The 23,956-nt window shown below is 43.9% G+C and overlaps 1 protein-coding gene across 1 annotated transcript in view; it reads right to left on the reverse strand.

The window, feature by feature from the left end:
* Positions 1 to 980: 980 nt before the first annotated feature.
* Positions 981 to 23,956, reverse strand: part of TSHZ2 (teashirt zinc finger homeobox 2) — a 276,285-nt gene continuing 253,309 nt past the window's right edge. Inside the window, exon 2 of the mRNA XM_060078936.1 lies at positions 981 to 5,890. Coding sequence (XP_059934919.1) covers positions 2,829 to 5,890 — 3,062 coding nt within the window. The 3' untranslated portion in view covers positions 981 to 2,828. The remainder of the gene's footprint in view (positions 5,891 to 23,956) is intronic.

The following is a 23,956-nucleotide window of genomic DNA, read 5'->3' on the forward strand; positions in this document are numbered from 1 at the left end:
TGCACAATTTGTGCTATCATGCACACCAACTAAAACCAGAGTTCCAGATAACAGGGATCTCATTTTGTGATCATTTGAAAACATACATGCATAATTCGAAGCCGTGGGCAAGGTTTTGCACACCTATTGTTCTAAAAGTGGACCCGTAGGGTGGAGGAATTCTTTTCTAGGTGACGGGCATCAGAAAGCCACCTTTGTGCAGACGTGGGAGCCATTCAGGCAGATAACGGGAGATCTTTAGTATCAACACAAACACCGAGCACCTGCATCATTTTTTGTATGCACACAACACATACACTTTGAATGAGTTCCAAACACTCAAGCCTGTTTTTCTGCTGTCCTCTCTCAGAATCACAGCATTGACGGGGCTTCATTTTCATATAAGGATAACTTTGTAATATGGTGCTTTGAAGGTCCAAATCAGAAATGTTTATTCTGTACAAATGCAGAGGGATGAGAAAAGAGCTATCTTATCTATGTATTTAATAGACTTGTAAGTACCTTTGTGTCAGTTTTTCCAAATTATTGGTTTTTCTTTGCTTCTCTAGAACAGGTTTGTGCATTTCAGATTTTGACTGAGGCTTTCTTTCCCTCCCTCCATTTACATACTGCAATGTTTTGGCTGTGATATTAATTTTTTAAAAATGATTACAAACCTAAACTGTGGAAAATCGGTCTTCACTGCAGCACAGATAAACACTGCCTATTTGTCCTTTCCACCATGCCTTGGACCTACCACTACAGGATTGGAAGCATTTATCTCTGTGTGTTCTGTGTATATCCATCTATTTTTCTCTCTTTTGAAGGACCAGGAAAGCATAATAGTAAGTTACATAAAAATTAAAATGTTATATAGCAAATAAATAGGTGTCCTGGAGACCCAAACTCACATTTAGATTCAATAGATGCATTTCAGCTTTTCTTTCAATAGTATGAGCTGAACAAATCATGCTTGGAAAGCAAGAGAGGAATCTGCCAGTAATACACTTTAATTATCATGATAAAAACATGCAAACAAAACAAAAGCCTTCATTTGGGCCCAGAGAACCATTAGCCATTAGAGTGATAGGATGGGTTCCCCCATTGTCAGAAGCTCTTAGATCTTCTCACCGAGGCAACAGCCCCAGTTTTTAACCCTTCATTTCATTCTGACCATCCGTGCATTCAGTGACCCTCCCTATGTGATGTGAAGTGAGCCCAAAGCCGCCTCATATACATAGCCGTCCCCACCTGGAACTCTGCTAGTGCTCGTGGCTTGGTGGCTTGATCCGAAAGTCTCCTATTTAACAAGTGCTCTGACAGGAGGAGGTGGCAAGGGCTTATACAGTTGATCCTTGAACAACATGGGTTGGAGCTGCCTGAGTCCACTTATACATGGATTTTTTTCAAGCGTAAATACTACATAGCTCAGGGCTGGTTGAATCTGCGTGTGTGGAAGCTCGGATACAGAGGAAGCAGGGATAGGCAGGCTACACCGTAGGGAGGGCCTACTATAAGTTACACACGGATTTTCCACTGCACAGAGGGTTGGCACCCCTCACCCCCAAGTTGTTTAAGGGTCAAGTGTATGCTAGTATGAGCTGTTCGTATCTCATATCTTAACCAAAAGAGCTAATCTATAACCTAGCATGACATAAACTGGGCTGGCAAGGACCAAAGGTTTAAGTCAGGTTGGGTCCCATTATGGGGTGTGGCCTAACACCCCAACCTGAACATCTGATGGTCCCTAGCACGTGGGGGTATCATGCTGGAGGGGAGAGAAAAGGAGGTAGAGAAAATACATAAAGGGCAGTGAAAAGAAGTTCAGCCTTGCTTATGCTCAACGTTTGAAAATGGCTGGGGGGACTAGTCTGCCAAGGTACTTGACCTTGGTGTCCGTCCTCTTTCCTGAAGGTGACATAGGTAGTCTGGGCAATGGTGACTCTGCCAGGCATGGAACTTTGATGATACGTGATGCAAATTATCTCAAGCTGTGGGACCCCACGTGCCTTGGCAATGAGTGTGCAGAACGTCATTTGCGTCTTTATATAAAATACAATCTCAAAGCCATGCATTGCATCTACCTTTGCTAAAGGTGGACTGATATTAGCTTTAGCTTCAGGACAACCAAAAGACGAGGGAGGAAAATAAGCTTCCTCTCTTTTCATCTCAGTGTTCTGCAGAGAAGAGTATTTTCCTCCCATCCAACTACAGGGCATATGCCCTTTCACAGGAGACCTAATGGACAGGAAATAAAGGGGAGGGAGTGGAAGGGAGCAATTGCTGCAAGGAAGCTGCAAAAAGCATTAATCACTAGTAATCATAATAAAGCCAGCTTTAAACAATTCATGAGTTGATTAAGAAATTTCTGTATAGTGGCTGCCCCCAGGAACCCTACAATCTTTATTCACTTGCTCACTTCTTAAAAAGAATTTTCATCACCTTGTAAGTCATTTGCGTTACTCTCGGAAGGTGAGGTGGTGAAATGGGACAGTAAGAAACGTCAGTACTTATCAACTAAAATGAGGTGTAGCCTTGGCTGGACCTTGAAAGTTGGGCCTTGGGTAACTAAGAGGGCCTTGGGTATCAAGAAGCAGTAACCTCTGAGCTCCATCTCTCTGAACCCATTTTATTCTATTTCCCAATGCTGAACTGGAGAGATTGAGAGAATGGCTAGGGCTTAAACATCATGTTCTAGTCTTCCATAAAAATGCGTGCTATTCCAGCAGGCTACCGTGCTCTTGGTATAGGGAGATGTCAGCTGCCTCTAAATAGACCCATCTCCCTTCTAGAAGCTCCCCACAAAGTGACTGTCACGACCACGTGGGAGCAAACCCATACCTGCAGAGCTATTCTTCATCCACGTCTGTTACAAACTGTGAATGGTGTTCGGGTGACTTGCTGTGCGTTTTGCTTAGGTGGAGTTTTACTGCGTGTTTGCTCACAAATGTCCGACAGCACAACTTACACTTGAATTTAGAGTCTGTGTCCTCTTCGCCAGCTATGGTTTCCGGTGACCTCTGAGCCGACGATACCCGGGAGATCTCTCGCTCCACTTTGCTTTGTTGTTCCACGGCCACACGGGTCATGTCCTTCATTTGGAAACCTAGGTGAGATTCTAAGTGGCTGATGTAGGTAGAAGGGGTTCTGAACTGGGAGACACAGTCGCTGCAATAGAAGACAGGCTGTCCTTTGTCCATGTTTTTCAGAAATTTGGTCCCGCCCGTTTTCCTAAGTTGGTACTTGACGTTGGCGAGCCAGTGGCTGATGGTGGTCATCGAGAGCCCCGTAAACTTCGAGATCTGCATTCGCTCTTGTGGGCCCAGATCGGACAGCAGGTATTTGCCCTCCGATGTCTGGAAGAGGCTGGAGGCAAACTGAGCCTGCAGGATCAGAAGATGCTGAGGGTTCCAGTTGGACTGCCGGCCTTTTCTTTTATGCAAGGTTGAGACTTCGCTGGACACATCCTCAAAGCGCCTGACATCCATCTCCAGCTTCACGGGAGGGACCCTGGAGGAAGCAGCAGGCTTTGGGGTGGTGGCTTTGGGGAGGACTTTGACCATGTCAGCGATATCAGACAGAGCGTGCTTCTGGGGTGGGGACGTACAGGATTGTGCTTGCGAGGACTCAGCCTTCTTGCTTTTGGACTTGGTCAGGTCGATTGGCTGATCGTTGTTCTCAAACAGGTAGCGTCTGGACACGCTGGCCGGCCTTGTGGAGACAGGACTCAAAACCGGCTTGTCCACGACACTGAGATTCGACTTATGAAACATCGACATTGTGCTTGAGCTTGGGCTGGAGCAGGAAGGAGAGCGCAAGGGTTCCGTAGCTTTGCCCAGGTGATTGTTCAGGACAGACTGCAGGGCACTGAGCGGGTTGATGCACGGCAGGGCCGAAGCATGGTTGGCGAGGGCACAGCCGTTGCTGAGAGAAGATGCTGGCTCCAAGGGCTGGGGTTTCTCTTTCTCACCACCTTCTTTCATCCGCTTGTCCTCCTCCTTCCGGGGACAAGGCTCAGCCTTTTTGGATTCTGAAGGGGGCTCACATTTGGAGAAAGAATCCCCCTCGCTGTGGCTGAAGGAGGATGCCTCTTCACGGGGACTCTCTTTCCCACACTCCTTCACTTCATCTTTGTCTTCGGGTTCCTTCTTAACTTGTGTGTATGGGGTCAGGCTTGTGGGCACAGAAACCAGCGGCATCACTTTCCACTTGGGTGCAATTGGCCTTAGCTTGTTGGTGAGGTTGGGTCGAATCTGCAGTACCTGGGAGCCCATCGGCAAAGAAGGCTTGGTGCCCTCTGACAGCTGGTAGGCGGCATGGATGCTGGGGTACGCGCTCCAGCTGGGAGCCCCATTTTGGGCTTTGTTGATGGCGGTGGTGACAGTATTTTCCAGTGACTTCAAAATGTCCCCTCCACCCTTTGAGCCGTCTTCCAAATCCTCCTCCCTTAGATACTGATATTTTATCGTAGGGTCTAAGGGTTTTTGTAGAGGGTCTTCACAGTCCTCGCTTTTCATGACTTTCTCATCCTTGTTGATCTGCTCTGGTTTTTCTTTTTTACCCTCTCTCTTTAACTCAGTTGTAGAAGCTGTGCAGTCAGAAGCTGAGTTACTCGATGGCTTGGGAGCCAGAGAATCACTGTTTGGGGCATCCGACAATGACTGCATCTTCTCCATGGCGAGAGGGTCTAGCACCAGCTGCTTCCCTTTCTTGGAGGCAGAGCTGGTGACCTTGAGAAAGTGACCGGTGACCATCATGTGGGTGGTGAGCTGCTGCAAAGTATCGTGGGAGCTCCCACACTCCATGCACTTCAGGATCTGGGACTTGCAGGCCTCAAACTGCCAGGTGTAGCTGGCGCCATTTTGGTAGCCGTAGCGATTGTTGGAGGACAGCTGTAAGTTGGCGTTCTTCTGAGAAGGAAACGAATCTGCAAACGATCCTGTGGTCGAATCGGGGGAACATGGCCGATTGATGTCAAAGATGCGTTTCTTCGCCGGAGTGACCATTTTTGATGAAATGGTCGGTACTGGTTCCTTCAAAGGCACTTTTTGGTAATGTTTTGTTTTGATCATGTGGACGCTCAAATCTTGGAGGGAATCGAAGGAGTCGCCACAAAACATACACTTCAGGACCTTTTGAGCATCCTCCTTGTCCATATCCTGGAAAGCCCTTTTCCGGGGCTTTGAATAGCTCGTGGGTCTGAGCTTGTCCTTTTTGCGGTTGTCATCTTGATAGTGGCCCGTTTCGTTCATGTGCACAGTCAACTCGACCAGGGTGTCATAGGCGGCGCTGCACTGCCGGCACCGGAACCTGCTGGCCCCAGTGAAAACGGTCCCGCACATCTTACTGCTCTGCCGGTACAGCTGGACCGAGCTGAACAGGCTGGGCTTTGACACGGATCTGGAAGGCAAGTTCTGCTGTAGGCTTTTGGACAGAGCGTCTTGGTGCCAATCGAAATCAGTCTTGTTGCTGCCATTTCGGGGGTCACAATTCCGCCTCTCGCTGTTGGACAGTTTGAAGCCAAGACCCAGGCCCGACCAGTAGGAATCAGACAAGATGTTGGCGTAGACGGCGGTCATTTTATCCATGCAACTGTGGGCTTCGTTTGGAAGCTTGGGGTGCGCACTCGCTTTCTTGTCCAAGGCATCTCGGCCACACACACTCTTGATGTCTGACACCTGGTCACTGGCATCACTCAGCAAGGACTCATTCTCGGCGTCCTGATTGGACAGGTGACTTCCTGGAGAGTTCTGGTAGCTGAAGCAGCCTTTCTGCTCGGGGCCCGTTTCTAGCTCCTCGTCTGTCCCTGGGTCATTGCTGCCCTGAAGCTGAGCTACTGAACCACTGTCTTCCTCTTCCTCCTCTTCTTTTATTTCCTCCTCTTCCTTCAGCTGTTCTTCCTGGGCGTAGCCTGCAAGAGAAGAAGAAGAGATGAGATAACAGTAGCAGGTGACATATCCCATCCCAATTTCCCCACTTAGACAAAGTGCTTCCCATATGGAACTAACAATTTAATCGACACTTTTATGAACTGCAAGCAACGGATACAGGAAAAAACCAAATGATGTCTTTTGTGCCATCTAACGCCTTTTTAAAAAAATTGGTAGGAGTCATAATTCTTTATAAGTGCCTAGAATTCCAAGTTAATAATTTTCATGTTTAAGGAATATCACTCTAATACTCCTATAATGGGACAGTCACTAAATTCACATGTATGACTTTCAGGAAAGCTGGACTGAAATTCAGATCCTGTTACAGACATAGCTCTACAAGAAGGACATTGGCTCATAAGAAAACTAAGACTTGACCCTTAGCATCCTCATGGTAAGGTTTACCAAGACACTTGGCCCTGTTGGCATACACTCATTTTTGAGTGCTCAGAAGTAATTTGGATGCATAGCCATTACATTTTTGATAGCAAGGGTCCTTTTTGTCATAACATTTTTATTTGTAGAGAGTCTCACAGCAGGAAGAGAGATTATGGAGTATCAAATAAAATCTTCCATTGATAGCTGAAAAATTATGTAAGCTCAGCAAATATAATGATTTTAAAATAATAGCAAATGGTGTTAGAATGGGAGATTTGGGAACTATCCTATTATTCTCAAACAGGTTTATGAAGACCTTTTCAGAAAAGGCTGAAAATGCCCTCTCGATCTTGTGCCTGTAATTTCAAATGCACTATGATTTGTGGGTACCCGTCATGAGATGCCAATTATACGTTTGATTTGTAGATGCAAAATGCTATTGGGGATGCATGCTTTCCCTTCTCTGAAAGGATTTAGGACCAGTAATTGCATAGGGAAAATGAAGGCATGAGAGAGCAGGTACAAAGGGAATTAATGGGCAAATACCCATCAATGGAGATGAGGAATGTGACTATTTATGCTCATGTGCTCATTTTCTTCACCTGCCCTTTTCAGAGCCACGTGGATAAAATGCAACCAAAGAAGTACCAAAGCAAGGGAGATTCAGTCTTAGATGTGTAAGGGCTGCATGATCTCAATGCAGTATTTTCCTTATGACGTCCTATCTCCCCTCTCAGTGCAGGTGGGTACTTGGGAGAAACCCTAGGACAATGCTGTTACTTCCATTCACCAGGTATCAGACTTGAAAAAGGGGTGATCAAGCATTGGAGGTCTCTCCTGAGAGGCAGGCAGAGAGGGAGAAGGGGAATTATTAGGAGTAAGTCACCTGCAGTCAGGAACTCCAAGGGCTCCAAAGACTGAAAATGAAGAATACTTTTTTTCAGATTTTTATTTACTTATTTATTTTCCAAAATTAGGGTTTTGTAAAACTTGAACTGTAGCTGATTTACAATAATGTGTTAGTTTCTGGTGTACAGCAAAGTGATTCTGTTATACACATATTTATATATACATCTTTTCCATTATAGGTTATTATAAGATATTGAATATAGTTCCCTGTGCTATGCAGTAAATCCTTGTTGGTTACCTATTTTATATACAGTAGTGTGTATCTGTTATCCCTCCCCTGCCTCCTCTTTGGTAACCATAAATTTGTTTTCTATGTCTGTGAGTCTGTTTCTGTTTTGTAAATAAGTTCATTTGTATTGCTTTTCAGATTCCACATATAAATGATACCCTATAATATTTGTCTTTCTCTGTTTGACTTACTTCATTTAGTACGATAATCTCTCAGTCCACCCATGTTGCTGCAAATGGCAATATTTCATTCTTTTTTTGTGGCTGAGTAGTATTGCATTATATATGTATGTGTGTGTATATATATATATATATATTTATATCTGCACATATGTGTATATATACCACACTGAAGATGAAGAATATTTATTAATTATTATCTCCTAGGACCTGTGCTAACTATTGCAAATACATTCTTTCATTTTATCTAATATCCACACGAAGTAGAAACTATTATTATTTTCATTTCACAGATGCAGAAACTGAGGCTCTGAGCTTGAGAAATTTTTCCCAAGGCCACATAGTTAGCATTGCAGGGTCAGGCCTGAACCCAGCCTGTGTGATGAGAGAATCCATGGTCTTAACCCCTAGGTTCCACTCTCTTTTTAGTACCAATCTAATAAATAAGAAAACTTTGCAGAGACCCAAAGGTTAAAGGTCAAGCCATGGGGTTTCTTTGAAATGTCACCAAATATATAACCACCTCAGAGGGGAGAACTGTAGGAATACTGTGGAGGAGAGCCCACAATTTTAAGGGCGTGATAGTGTAAAACAAAATGAAATGTAAAAACTCAGCCTTGCCAGTGGTTTTGTGGTTGTGTTCCATTTTTTTGTTGTTGTTATTGGTGTTGTGTTTTTGCTTTCCTAGCAGGTTGACAAGTGGATTTTTCATTAAACTGGGGGTGCTGGTCTCTAGTTCCATAAATTGATTTGAAGAAAAAGAAGCTTCTCAATCCAGGCAAACAGTCGTTAATAAGTGGTCACTACTTGCAAGAAAACCCTAGCTTAGAATAACTGAATTAGATCACACCCCACCCTGACCCCATCCTCATCGTGTTTTCTTTTTCCTGGACTAGTTTGTATGTTTGTAGAAATAGTCATACCATTAAGATGAAGGAAAAGGTCTATTAACAAAATTAATAAATGACTTGTTACAGAGCCAAGCAAAATACTCCAAAAGAATCAGGCAAATTTTACCAATTAAAAACAGGGTTACTTTTGAGAATTAAAAGGGCTTTATTACTCATACACTGGGATGATACATATTAGCCAGGACTGTTCCAGGCTAAGCTATATAGTCATCACACCTATGGGTGATATGATCCCTGAAACAAAGAACACATACACCTACACACAAAGCAGGTGAAGAAATCTAGGGGGAGAAAAGAAGGCTTTTGCTCATTACGGTTGGTTAACATGTTGCCAGGTTTTATTCATCTCACTATTTTCAGTGCCTAGCACAGGGCCTGATACTTAGTAGGCAGTTGGGAAATAATCCATGTTACCTTGTATGTGTGTTGATGAAACATACACGCATGCTTGCATATGCAGGTGCACGCGCGCACACACACACACACACACACACACACACACATACCCCACAGACAATCTGCCCAGCCAATATAGTCATTTTCACACAAGGAGAAAAGAAGCGTTCTTTTTTAATGCTGACATTTGGAAGCTGAGCTTTCCGGACCAGCTCAACTTCACAATCTACTTTGTCCTTCTAAATGGATTCCCCAGAAGAAAAGTCGAAGACAGCAAATGCCTCCCCCACAATACAGATAAAATTTTCTGCTTAATTAGGCATTGACATGTTTACTATAACCTTTACAGAAGAGTAACTCGCGCTGAGAGACCCTTTTTGTCTGTTTTCTTCTGCAGAACAGACTAAATCTCATGCCCCCGATAAAGTAACGCATTGAAAAGCCTCATAAAAAAAATGCCAAAGCATCCATCAGAGTGAGTGTATTTTAACAATGGCTGGAGGTTCCAAGGAGTTTTAAAAAACACATTTTAATATTATACATTTAAAACTGTTCACTTAAGTGGTTTTGTTTGCCACCAGCAGCTGAGGGGAGAGAGAGGGAAGACAGCCAGAATATGGGTGATCTGTGTGTATAATGAGTATCTGTCTCTCTCTCTACTGATGATTTGTTCAATAAGATTGCATCATGTGTAAATCTTGGTGAAGTGGCTGAGTGGCAAGTTTATTCCTATGAATACTTATTTAGCAAAAGAAAATGATCACAATTGCACCGAGGCACTAGGAGAAGGGAGTGTCCTCTGCAGAACCGTCTTGTTGACTTTGGGTTGAAGATCAAACTTCATGGTGGCAAACATCTCCCTGTCCAACCTAAATGTCTAAGTTCAACCCTTACCACCACCTGACTGTGGCCACATGAAGCTTCTCCACTCCCAGGACAGGTAATTCATGGGCCAACTCGGTTCCACGTCTAAAAGTTCTACGGTCAAGAGCCCATCTCTCTTCTACTCCATGGCCACTGCTCTGTGTCGCCATTGCTGTTCACTCACATGACTAAACGGGCTTCCTGCTTCCACTTCCTCTAGTCTGTTTTCCAGAGAACTAACTGCTAGAATATTCTTTATGAAAGATGTTAGTTGCCGACTCACTGTTTTAACTCCAGCAGTGTCTTTCTGCTGCACAAATAGAAATAAATTATAATAAAATTCAAACCCTTCGCCTGGTCTTTAAGAGTTGGCAGGACTTGGCTTTTGCCGTTTTGCTTTATCGCCCAGTACTCTCGCCTTACCCTCCACACCCATGGTACAACAACCTACTGGTTCCTTCTTGCGTCTGCCAATCCTTTCCTGGACTGTGGTTCTTTGCAACTGCAGATTTCTCTGCTTGGAAGGCTCTTCCTCTTTGGAAGTTGGTTCCTTTTCATGCTTTAGAATTCAGCTCAAATGGCCCCTTCCTGACCAGTTGTCCCTTCTCAGTGTAACTCTAGATCACATCAACCTACTTACTGAAAGCACTATGGCACTGACCATACTCTGAAATCATCTTGTGTGTTTATTGATTGATTGTGTCCTCCCACTAAATGTAAAGGTAAAAGGTCTGTCCCCTTGAAGGCAGAGACCTTGCTTCTCCCAGCACTCAGATAGCATCCCGGCACAGAAAGATGTCCACAAGTTATCTGAGTGAGTGAACAAATAGATCATACAACGAAAGGGGATTAGTCCAGTTGCAACAGTGCAGTCGGAGCCTGTGATGGGTATATCTCACCACCCCAACCCTGATCTAGATCAGATGTGAATTACAACCATCCTGATCCACTTTTCTCAATGACAAAAACAGAACTACCCCACAGATCATCTTTTCAGAGCAACCCAGCCACCAACATTCTTGTTGTCAAAAATACCTGAGCTGTGGATTTAAACTTTTTAAGTATGAAGGCTGCAAATAAGCACCAAGACTGCAAAGCATCAGGAAATACACTCAATGTGAGCAGATTCTGATTCAAAAAAGATTCACGCTACTTTGAAAGTGTGGATGAATTTTGTCATGGATAAAGCTCATTAGCTGTTCCATGATGTATATTACACAAATATTAATATTAGGGTGGTCTTATCCCAAATGCTTGATTTTAAAAAGGAGAAATGTCATTAGAAAAATATACTATATATGCTGCAAACTTTTTACCCTATCATTATATAGGTAAATGTTGAAACTTTAAATAAATGCTGAAATCCTCAAACTTTAGAAATTTCCTCTTAAATCAAAGGTTAAAAGAAAAAGGAAACAATTTAAAAAATTACCACCTCATTTGTTCCAAAAACCTGCGGTCAGAATGGTTTAAATGAAATTGTGCAAAATAATTCATGGGTGGCATGATGTAAATATCAGATTTTTGCTAAGCATCCATGTTTGTAGTTGCCTTGAAAATCCACAGTAGAGTGTTTACAGTAAAAGCACTGACAGTTTTTCAAGTGGCAGCAGAGGTGGAAGAGTCATAACCCGAGAAGAATATAAAACTCAAGAAGGTTGATTTTTAAAAAGGAAACCAGAATTCAATCAAGACCTCATTTAAAAACATATCCGGTGGTGACAGGATCGTTTTCGCCAATCTACCCAACTAAATGACAGTTTAAAATCACATGAAGATTCCACAGTGTGCAGGGCAGACGTAAATGAGGGGATCGCAAGAATTTCTCACCGTGTACCCAGTAGGTACGATAAAATGATGACACGGAGGAAGGTCTTCCTGTCATGAGTCTCTAGTGTTTTGGTGACTGTGGTCTAGAAATCTGTTAATATGTATATTATTATTGGCACTAATTGGCACTTTTGTTGGCAGGCTGAGGAGAGAGATAGAGGATTTCTTGTTCAAGGAGGCTGAGCTGCCTTTCAGTGGTGACTGGGCCCAGAGCAAGGGCCCCTCGCAGGGCTGTGTTGAGGGGCTCTGTCTGCTTTGTGCTCCAGGAGGTGGTAGGCTATGGGGCTGTGGGATCCCCGGCTCCCTTCCTGAGCACAGACCTGACTTTACAGAGAATCCAGGTACCATGAGCTAAGGCTCAGCCTTCCTGCCGTCTGGAGAAATCTAAGCTCAGGCACATTTCTAAAAAGAGACATTTTCAATTCAATTTTCATATAGATTTTTATTCCTGCCACACCACACAAAAGTCACTAACATAAGCGTGACTTGTTCACACAGCTCAAGAGAGAAGGGCTGGTTCCTTCCTCTATCTGAATGTCAGAACCAAACACATAGAATTCTTTGTTTAAAGGAATGTTGAAGATGGAGTGGTTTAATGACACGAGGCTTCTCCTGGGCCCAGAAGTGCTCTCTAGAGATGGATGGAAAGCTTTCTGAAGGTCATCAAAACAACATCCCTTTTATTATTTCCTGCAGACGTTCAGTAAATTGGAATGTTTTATATGTACGATGGATACATATTGGGTGCGGTCTGCATGAAAAAAAGGTCCATTTACTTAATATATTCTTGCTGTAGGCACTTTCTTGGGCTATCCTCACAGCTCTTTGGACTGTAAAGCTGTTTCCTAACCATGCTCTGTGACTTTCTCCACATCTTGGTCATCAGCAAAAAAGGACTAAGTTAGTTTAAATCAGGGAAAGTGGATACTGGGTCATCCTTTTGCAGTTCATCTGTTTATTCATTTAATCAAGAAATATTTATTCTGCAGCTATCACATGCCACATACTTTAGTAGAGTTTCCCTGGGACTTCCATCACAGTGGCTCCCCAAAGGCCCAGGAGAGTAGAGACCTGAGTTACAGAGAGAAGTCGGACACTGGGATTAGGGAGGAAAAGGTCATGCGTGATAAGGTCATGCATTATGGGAGGAATGCAGATAACTTAAATGGCAAAGCAGGACAGATGGGAAGAAAAAAATCCTGAGTTCCTAAGTAGTGCTGGCATCCAGCTGGATAGACACAGAGGAGCTGCGGATAGCTGGAAAGTCCATGCCACATTGAAAGAGTACAGCTGCTACTCAAGGAACAGTCATGGGGGCTAGGGTTGCCAGAAGCTTTGTTTGGCCAAACCATGTAGAAGAGACCAAATATGTCTGGGATCCATCCATTTGCAAGCTCTAAACCAAAGGAATCAGCAGAGGCAGAGTTTGAAGATCTGGCATGCTCTTCTGTGGCTTTCTCATACCACCTCTTTGACCTTGATTCTCATCTGCCAATCCCAGATAGGAGTGACCATCCTAAGCCTACCTACCTCACAGGGTTCTGTTAGGACAAAGGAGGAAATGGAAGAGAAAGTGTATCATAAACCCTTGCTACTCAAAGGATGGTCCTTGGATCAGCGGCAACAGCACTTGGGAACTTGTTAGAAATGCAGACTCTCAGCTCCATCCAAGGCCTATCGAATAGGAATCATTTAACAAGATCCCCGGGGGGGTTCATAGGCTCAAGAAAGTTTGAGATGCCCTGCTGAAATGGCAAAACTCTTAATTAGGAGCAAGAGACTTGGTAAGCTACTCCTCTCTGCCTATGTTCCTACATGTATGTGGGTACCAGCTTTGGGAAGAGAGCACAACTTTAAGAGTTCCAGGCCCTCTCCTCTCCAGGCACCAACAGATGAAATACCTGTGGCTTAGACAATTGCTTCCAGCTATACTGGGAAACGCCGAGCAAGAGAAAAATAAAAGTCACTGGGGCTTCCCTGGTGGCGCAGTGGTTGAGAGTCCGCCTGCCGATGCACGGGACACGGGTTCGTGCCCCGGTCCGGGAAGATCCCACATGCCGTGGAGCGGCTGGGCCCGTGAGCCATGGCTGCTGAGCCTGCGCGTCTGGAGCCTGTGCTCCGCAGCGGGAGAGGCCACATCAGTGAGAGGCCCGCGTACCGCAAAAAAAATTTAAAAATTAAAAACAAAAAGTCACTGATTCAACGACTGATCAGTTACTGAAGAGATAGGGCCAGGGATCAGGCAGGCCTCAGTTCAAATCTGCCAGTTTCTGTTTACATGTGATCGCAGGAAAGTTGCTGAAACTTTCAGAGGCTCAGTTTTCTCATCCATAAAGTAAGAATACTAATAGCATTTCCTTCATAGGATAGTTAGGAATATCAAATGTGATGAAGTACGTGACACATCAGGGCTGTAACCTCCTGACTCTCAGTCCTGTTGCAGGCTCTTTACAAGCACTGCACGTCCTGACCGCCAATCTGAACCCGCAGACGGCTGAAATCAGTTGGCTTTGGCATTCTTTGTTATCCCTAAACCCTGTTCCAAGCCAACCGCTTTTGATGATATTTGCATTTGATATGAACCAGATTTGTAAGTGTCATGCATAAGAAGAGAGTTTTATCCAATTTGGGGTTTGTTATTTAATATTAAATCATTCATACAAGGAGCCAGTGGTATGTGTGCTGGGAACTTCCGTAGAAGTGATGTGCAAACATCACATGGCAAGTTATTAGGTTATTACCCATAATGATAATGTCTGCAATCTTCAAGAAATCAAACAACCCACTATTCCAGAAAACAGGTCTTTGTTGGAGGCTTTGGGCTTTGCAATGAGAGAGATGACTAATGGTCAAAGCAGAAGGTCTCCTAGAAAAAATGCTTTATATTCAACTACATAGAATTTCAGTCTGGCGTGTGTTATTATTGGGAAATGTCCTGGTGACCATTTTAAAAAGCAGAGTGAGCAAATATTCATGGAGAAGGGTGAGGAGGGGGCCACTTCGTAAGATTTCTGGTAGTTCCAGTTTAGAAATCATTATCCTTATATTATCCTCACACCAAGAGAGCATAAATCAGGAGCAGGGGATAAAGTGAAATGAAACAGGGACAAAGAAACTACACAATAGAACTGAGACTTTCCTATCAAAATAAGAGTTCTAGGCTTTGACTTTTCAAGTGGTAGCAGCTATTTTCAGCAAAATGTACATACTGATTTTCTATACATTTTCCCCCACATAGGGCTATATAAACACACCCACATGCCTATAGTTCTTTCTAAGACTATAAAGTTTGGAGGGTTTTTGTGGGGTTTTTTTGCCAAGAAAAGGGACAGTGAATCATTGTCCAGAACGACCTTCAGAAAGTATATGAAGCCGATGCACCATCTGTATTTTTTCAGATGTATATTCCCATTTTACTTGAAATAACAGCATTAGCACAGCCGTCCCACAGAGCTAGAAGGTGATCTTGTTTCCCTCTTGTCTGGCTTGAAGTCAAACATCTTTTCTTTTTTTTGGCAAATGCTGCTTCTTTCTCTGAAATATTTCATGCAGATAATGGATAATGACCACTTCTCATTGCCTTTTCTCGAAAACGTCTAACTGCATTAGCCAAGAACGGACAAATTTTAACCTGCTTCTTTTGCTAAGTTCATGGCTGTGACCACTTCCCATTAAGAAAGAAAGAGAGAGAGAAGAAAGCTCACTGTTCCTTCAGAGAAGCAAATTGGCACTGTCAGAAAGAGAGCTGGCCTTTGCTTTTCTGGTGAAAAGTCTGCTATCTCTAGAATCACAGGAGTCCAAGGTGGAAAGACCTTTCACGTCTTATGAGCAATGACTCAGTCAGACAAGGATTTCCTTGCCCTGGTATTCTTCAATTCTATGGTTAATGGCTCAGATACTGGACCTTCCAATTCTTCCTCTTCCTGTTGCATTCTCTGCCAGTATGATCACTGTGACCAGTCTGGTTATGAGGACCACGGTGTATAGAACTTCCCCCCATTCCTAGGAGTTGAGCAGGGTTTCCAGGCTGCTTCTCCTTGCCTCAAATGCTCCGATTTGACTTTTGTTCATCTGACATGAGGCAAATCAAGAACTCATCCCCTGTAAAAATATAAAGACTTATTCTCTTATCTCACCTTTGCACTTCAAGGTGAACGAGTTTATCAGCTGGTTTCTACAGAAGAACACGTGGCCCCAGGAGCCCACTGGATCACTGTCACACTCCAACCCAGTGGTTCTCAACCCAGAGCACGTTTGTGCATTTGGGCAATGTCTGGAGACACCTTAGCTTGTTATGACTGGAGACAAGGTGCCACTGGCGATGGGGGGGTGGAGAGGCCAGGGGTACCTCTCAACCCTCCCCCCCCCCCACCACAGGACGGCCCTCACGACAAAGAAATATTCCGTCTCAGATGTCAATAGCTGAGAAGGGCTGCAAAGCCAAGGTCAGTGGCAGCACTGGGGGTTGGCGACAACTCATCCTCTCTCTAGTTGTCAGTGAAGCGGGGGCTCTACGGGGAGCACTTGGCATTGTTAGGGGAGAACTAGAGAAGAAAGCACGCACAGGGCTTCCCTGGTGGCGCAGTGGTTGAGAGTCCGCCTGCTGATGCAGGGGACGTGGGTTCGTGCCCCGGTCCGGGAAGATCCCACATGCCGCGGAGCGGCTGGGCCCGTGAGTCATGGCCGCTGAGCCTGCGCGTCCGGAGCCTGTGCTCCGCAAAGGGAGAGGCCACAACAGTGAGAGGCCCGCGTACCGCAAAAAAAAAAAAAAGAAGGAAAGAAAGCACGCACAGCACGCTCACAGGTGTTACAACATGGAACTGAAGAACATGAGGTCTGGAGCAAGGCTGCCCGGGTGCAAATCCCACCTCTGCCACGTCTTACATTGTCATCTGGAGCAAACTCCCAGCCTCTGTGGGTCTCCATGTCTTCATCTATAAATTGGAGATAACAGTAGTACCTCCCTCAAAGGTGACTGTGAGGATTGAGGTAACTGGGAAGAACTCAGAACGCCTGGCAATAATAAGCACTTGATGTAGGTTCCTTCTTATTAGTATTACAAGAACAAAGACGTCGTCATGAAGAGCCACATTTTGAAGCTGGATTTCTCGGGATGTTTAGGATTTACTCTTTCAAGTGTTGGCTGGGAAAAAAAAAATCCACTGGGCTCCTAGCATTATTCTCAAGCAATTCCTTCTGGATTCATTTAAATCCCCTTATCAGAATGAGTATTTTTATACTACAAGAAACAAACAAACAAAAAGTTAATGATGAAAAGGATTAGCATTTCTAAATAACTCCGGTAATTCTGTCAAATAAAGCCTGACCTATTTCAGTTCTTAATTAACTAGGTTAGCTTTTACAGGAGGCAACTTATCTAAAACAGCAAGTCTGATCTGAGGCCAAACCCGCACTGGACAGTTGGATGAATCAGTTCTTGGAAATGGCCCAGATTCTGGGAGATACAGAGGTCTTCGATCTTTTTGAATTGACAGTTTGAAAAATCTGATGGAAAATTCTCCAGGGTTTTCTGACCCTTTGATTTAAAGTTAGGGCTGGTCTTTTCAGGGCTTGTCAACTTTTCTCTGCCCCTACCTACAAAGGGGATGGGTAAACGGGACAAGTCTTGAGGTCACTATGTCAGTATTCTCCCCATCCCCACAATGGTACTGAACTGGTCATTCTCACAGGAGAGGACAGTGGGTGAGGACAACAGTATCTGGGGATCTAATGTTCTCCAAAGGGCAGCACAGATATATGGCTCATGGTACATCCACTGTCTTGTCCTTGATATTCTTTCTGACCTTTTTTTTTCTTCTGTTTTATGTATTTTCCTCTGCTTTTAAAGTCTTCTGATGTTAATTTTCTGTCAGCTCCCAAACAACTTTCATGAAAGCTGAATTCTCCTAAAAAATAATAATATATGCATATTTTTCCTTCACAACAACCAAAAAGGCAGCTTTTTGTTCAGCTAATTGGTTAGTTAGTTTGCTTTTTGGTGTAAAAGATCATTTGTCTTTTCCTAGGGACATAACAAGAAAAAGAACCAGAGCTTTCTGACCTGGAGGAGGATGATTAGGCCTGGGTCAAATTATTAGAAAAGAATCTTCTTGTATGCAGCCTCTAACACCTTTGACTGTCTATTAGGAGATAATAAAGGGAATTAGCCATTGTACCTAAAGACAGCGTTTCAAGGAGGACATTGGTTGCCTTTCCAGGTCTTGTTAATTTTTTGTTACTTATAAACATTTAAAAATGAGGTTGGCTCGGTGGTTTGTGACCACCTAGAGGGGTGGGACAGGGAGGGGGGAGGGAGGGAGACACAAAAGGGAGGAGATATGGGAACATATGTATATGTATAACTGATTCACTTTGTTATAAAGCAGAAACCAACACACCATTGTAAAGCAATTATACTCCAATAAAGATGTTAAAAAAAAACAGCACTATATGCAAGGATTAAAAAAAAATGAGGTTGGCTAATTCTTGGGCAATGCTGAAAAGGTAAGGGAAGGCAGCCTGAAGACTCAGCTAACATACACAAGAGTGCAAAGCCAAGAAAACTGCAACAAATCAAAGTCCTCACCTCGATCAAATTCCACCTGAAGCTTGACTATCTTTGCACTTTGAAATTTCACGAACAAATAATTCCCTTTACTGCTTAAGATAGTCTGGGGTGGGTTACTTACAACTGAGAGCTTCAGGATACATCTATTAGTCTATGTACATTTCATAGTTTTGCGGTAGCTGTTACTTTACAAGTTAGATACATTTTAATCCATATGTGCAGGTTAGCCTTGCTGTGTACTAACATTATGCATGATAAACATTGTTTTGTTCCTCGGTGGGTATACTCTTTAGCTTCTAACAATTAGGCTGGGAAAATATTATAATTTCTTTTTTGTCTGTTGGACAAAGTATAAGGCAATCTCCTTTTCCTGTTCTGTCCATTAATTATCAATGATGATAAGGTCAATTCTGTAAAATTTGGGACTGATGTTCATAGTCAAGCACCTAATCCATTGTAACTTCCACATTGGCTATTTCAAATTCTAAGCCCACTTTATGTACCACTTCCTTCCTGAGACCTTCTCCAAGACCCCAAAATAGAGTCTCCCTTTCTCTGTGATCCATAGGACTTTACCCACATCTACTACTGGACAAACCAAAGTGTGATTCTGGATCTCACCTCCCAGATGGTAAGCTCTTTAAAAGCAAGGAGGCTATTGGTGTTTATTTTCACATGCCCAGCACCGGCAGTTCTTGGCACTCAGTAAGGACTCTGGAAATGCCCTTCTCTCTCCTTGACAGCTTTGTATTCTACGACTTTACATAGGATCTTTTAAAAAAATTATTTATTTATTTATTTATTTATTTACTTATTTAGGCTGTGCTGGGTCTTTGTTGCTGTGCGCGGGCTTTCTCTAGTTGCGGCGAGAGGGGGTACTCTTCGTTGCGGTGCGCGGGCTCCTCATTGTGGTGGTTTCTCTTGTCGTGGAGCATGGGCTCTAGGAGCGTGGGCTTCAGTAGTTGTGGCATGAGGGTTCAGTAGTTGTGGTTCGCGGGCTCTAGAGCGCAGGCTCAGTAGTTGTGGTGCACGGGCTTAGTTGCTCCGTGGCATGTGGGATCTTCCCAGACCAGGGGTAGAACCCGTGTCCCCTGCATTGGCAGGCGGATTCTTAACCACTGCACCACCAGGGAAGCCCTTTACATAGGATCTTGCTTAAACAGAACAGCAGAGACAATGTTTACCTAAGGAGGGTCCCAGCCCCCAAGTACACACTGAATTATAGACACACGTGGGCTCCTACCACTCCTCCCCAGGGACAACCAACATATTTCTTGATGACTCAGCTGGGGTGATTTTGTTCCCTGGGGGTATTTGCAATGTCTGGGAGCATTCTGGTTGTCACAACTGGGGAGGTGGGGTTGCTGCTGGCATCCAGTGGGTAGAAGTCAGGGATGCTGCTGAACACCCTATAGTGCACAGGACAGTGCCCACAGCAAAGAATGGTCTGGCCTAAAAAGCAATAATGCCAAGAATGGAAGACCTAGCATTAGAAATCTTTCTCCCCAGTTTGAACATGAGCCCCATGAATGCTGGAGCTTATTTGCCTTGTTCGCTGCTGCACACTCAGGGCCAAGCATGATTCTCGAGGTGACTATCGTCAAAAGTTCTTGAGGCTTTTTTCAGAGCATCATCCATTTCCCACTGGTGTGAGTGCCCTGCCCTTGCCAATCATCCCCTCTGCTTCTGCAGTTTAGGTGAGTTAAGAGTTGAGATTGGGGCTTCCCTGGTGGTGCAGTGCTTGAGAATCTGCCTGCCAATGCAGGGGACACGGGTTCGAGCCCTGGTCCAGGAAGATCTCATATGCCGCAGAGCAACTAAGCCCGGGCGCCACAACTACTGATCCTGCGCCCTAGGGTCCGCGAGCCACAGCTACTGAGCCCACGCACAACAACTACTGAAGCCTGTGTGCCTAGAGCCCGTGCTCCGCAACAAGAGAAGCCAATGCAATGAGAAGCTGGTCGACACAACTAGAGAAAGCCCGCGGGCAGCAACGAACACCCAACGCAGCCAAAAATAAATTAATTAAATAAATTTAAAAAAGAAAGAGTTGAGATCATCTCCTCTCTTCATGTTAAAGTAGGTAGTGTAGCTGATTTTATTTTTTAAGGCATATGATCAATTTGGAACTGATGTAAGAATAACAGTGTCAGGTCCAGGGGGAATAAATCTGCTCTCTTCCAGGCACATTGGGAAGAAGCCAGCAGGACACAGGTTCTAGTCTTCGGGGGATTAATTGAATGAAACTCCAGTGCATCTGGACTATTCTCCAGCAAGAATGATCCAGATAACATGTGTTTAAATATTTGATGTTTTGTTTAAAGAGCAGAGAGGTAAAACAAAAACATGAGAACTTTCTCTTTTCTCTCTTTTCTTTCCCTTTTTTTGGCATTTCGTGTTTGTTTAATATGAGCATATGACCCCAGCTTGGCCAGTCAGACTCTTGTTCCATGGAATCTGAATTCTGACCCCACAACTCAAGGACGGAAAATGGCTGGAGTGGATCCATCTTGACAATAGCATCAAGAAGAGATGGCCCTCTGATTATGTCCCCGTGATCTTCAGAGGTCTACTGGCTCCTCCCCCTTCAGTAAGCTACTCCACACGTCTTCCAGCAAATTCCTTATTTTGACTTGAGTTAGCCAGAGAGAACATTTGTGGCTTGCAAACAAAGCTCTCACTGTCTAATGGATGGTGCTCAATACATACCTTGAATCAAAGAATGAATCCCTGCTAACTCTAACAGGATGGTTTCTTTGCATGTAGAATAAAGCAAGCTCAGACTCTTGGTGGCATTGCCTGGCATTCAGTAGAGGGTAGTTTAAATGTTCACAGACACATGGGCAGACCATAAAGCAATGCTAATAAGAGCATCCTCTTTCTAGAAACCAAGAATTTCCCTCCAAAGCCAAAGTCCCCTCCATCCAGATGTACATTTTTCCATAGAGCCTGGCTCTATGTATGGATCTGCCTTGAAAATGCTTTGTAGAAACATATCATCCCCCAGTGACTTGAATGTACCCTTCTAGAGTATGTTTTCAGCGCTCATAGTCTACTGTGTCAATGATCTGCATATTTAAGAGTCCCAACATGCTCACTGAGACGATAGATGGGGCTGGTACAGTCTACTGGATCAAAAATCTGCTTTAAATAGTCTATATACACAGGCGGTTGAGTAAATAACAGCATTTTCAAAAAGCCCCTAAATATATAATAACACGATAAATCGCATCAGCTTCTGAAGATGCAGGCTCGCTACTACTGATCAGGAAAATGATGTGCGCTTTAACAAGCCACTTACAAATGATCTCATCTTTTCCAGCTGTGGGAGCACTGTCTTTTCCTTGGCTATATTTTTCATATGTAGAGAAAAGGAACCCAAACACAGACACACACACACGCGCGCGCGCGCATATATGTATGCTCAATATCATCTGCACAAATAAACTGGGTTTAAGCCAGTGGTCCAGATGTAGGCAGTCAAGGATTCAAGCCCAGAGAGAAAGGTTCTTCTTACTTGGGTTTGGAGAGTTCACCCATCACTCAGCTGCGTGTGATTCAGAGTTAAGCTGGGCTCCAAACGCACAAAAACTTCTGCTTAAATCACTTGGAAGCACTGATTTTGAGACCTCCATCTGACCCATTTTGCTGGGAAGATGACTTTTTCTATACCACTTCATTAGAACCCTGTTTACTTATAAACTGCTTCTATGTGTACCATATTCTAATATTTTACATGCATGGTTTTATTTTAGCCTCACACTTCACTGATGGGGGTGATACTATTAGTTCCGTTTTTAAAGACAGAGGAATCGTAGGCTTCGAAAAGTTAAACAATTTTCCTAAGGTCACGTCCCAGATGTTGGTAGACTCCGGCTTTGAATTGATCACATGAGGCTCCAGAGCCATCACCCTCTCATGGTTATGTTTTCCAGCTCATACCCACGTCCATGCCTGTTTTCAACTGTGCCCTGCTTTGTTCTGGTGTGTATGGCACAGGTGTATGTTTCTGCTATAATACAATATACATTCCTCGACAAATCTTGCATTTTGCAAAACCTTGCATTAAAATGATAGCACTTAATAGCAAAAATAAGGTTAGGGTAAGCCAGTTCAAAACTAAGCAGGGGGCCTCCCTGGTGGCGCAAGTGGTTGAGAGTCCGCCTGCCGATGCAGGGGATACGGGTTCGTGCCCCGGTCTGGGAGGATCCCATATGCCGCGGAGCGGCTGGGCCTGTGAGCCATGGCCGCTGAGCCTGCGCGTCCGGAGCCTGTGCTCCGCAACGGGGGAGGCCACAACAGTGAGAGGCCCGCATACCGCAAAAAAAAAAAAAAAAAAAAAAAAAAAACTAAGCAGGGGGCTTCCCTGGTGGCACAGTGGTTGAGAGTCCGCCTGCCGATGCAGGGGACACGGGTTCTTGCCCTGGTCCAGGAAGATCCCACATGCCGCGGAGCGGCTGGGCCTGTGAGCCATGGCTGCTGAGCCTGTGCGTCCGGAGCCTGTGCTCCGTAACGGGAGAGGCCACAACAGTGAGAGGCCCGCATACCACAAAAACAAACAAACAAACAAACAAAAAAACTAAGCAGGTAGGTAACCAGAACACAACCCAACAAAACCATATTAAAAATACCAGTCCATGTATAACTGATTCACTTTGTTATAAAGCAGAAACTAACACACCATTGTAAAGCAATTATACTCCAATAAAGATGTAAAAAAAAAAAACTCTCAGAGGAAAAGACATTAAAATTTTAGTGCCTTAAATTTTTCAGAAACAATTATTTCTCACTATAAAATATATCTTAAAAGGCAAAAAAACAAAAAACAAAAAACCCACAAAACTACCAATGGCCAGGCCTCACCCCAAGCCAATTAAATCAGAATCTACAGTTCACTAGGTCAGGAATTTTGTCTGTTTCGTTCACTGTCCATATGAAAAGTACCTGGCACATACATGGTGCTCAGAAAATATTTACTGAATGAATAAATGAAGGAAGGAATGTACCACTATCACCTGAGATCGAAGGAAGAATTCTTTTCAAAACTTAGGGAGTAACCAGGCAACAACAACAAAACAACACACACAAAAACCCAGTCCAGTTCAAAACATTTGTTAAATTCATAATAAATAAAACAATACGACAGCAAATAAAGGACTTTACTTTGTAAATAAAGAAGTGATGGTAGTTGTGTGGAAAAGAGTTTAAGGAGGTGGTGAGACTGTGGGGTTAGAGATAGGTTGAAATTTTAAAAGACTGGGGAGAGGTTGACAAGGCAGACTCCCAAGGCTGACCATCTGAGCCAGGAGGAAGTCAACGGGACGTCTAAGAACTGCCTGCATTCTCTGTGGCTTCCTGCATTCAGCCGTTAGTGAATTTCACATTTAGTTGCTGTTACTTAGTGTTGCTAAACAATAACACGTTGGAAAAACTCATGTGAATGGATGTGACATCCTCATTATATTCCTATCATGGACAGATTTACCAATCAGGAGGGAGCTAATTTGCTCAGGAAATATCAGTTGTAACAGAACAGACTTTATTTTATCCTTCATCCTTAAAGACCTTTCATGTTCGACTAACTCGGTTACTAAAATCCTGGGCACTTCACCAATAAAATCTTAGCGTTGAATTAATTACTCAAGCAAACCAACCTAAAGTCAAGATGATAAATCTGAATACCTTCCAGACTACAGAATTAGCAGCTTATGAAATCTCTTGTTTCTTGGGGAGATATGAAGAAAGAGCTTTCCTCGTACCTCTTCAAGTGTCCACTGTGTGCC

This window comes from Mesoplodon densirostris, chromosome 16 (genome assembly GCF_025265405.1).
Source record: "Mesoplodon densirostris isolate mMesDen1 chromosome 16, mMesDen1 primary haplotype, whole genome shotgun sequence".
In the NCBI taxonomy this organism is placed as follows: Eukaryota; Metazoa; Chordata; class Mammalia; order Artiodactyla; family Ziphiidae; genus Mesoplodon; species Mesoplodon densirostris.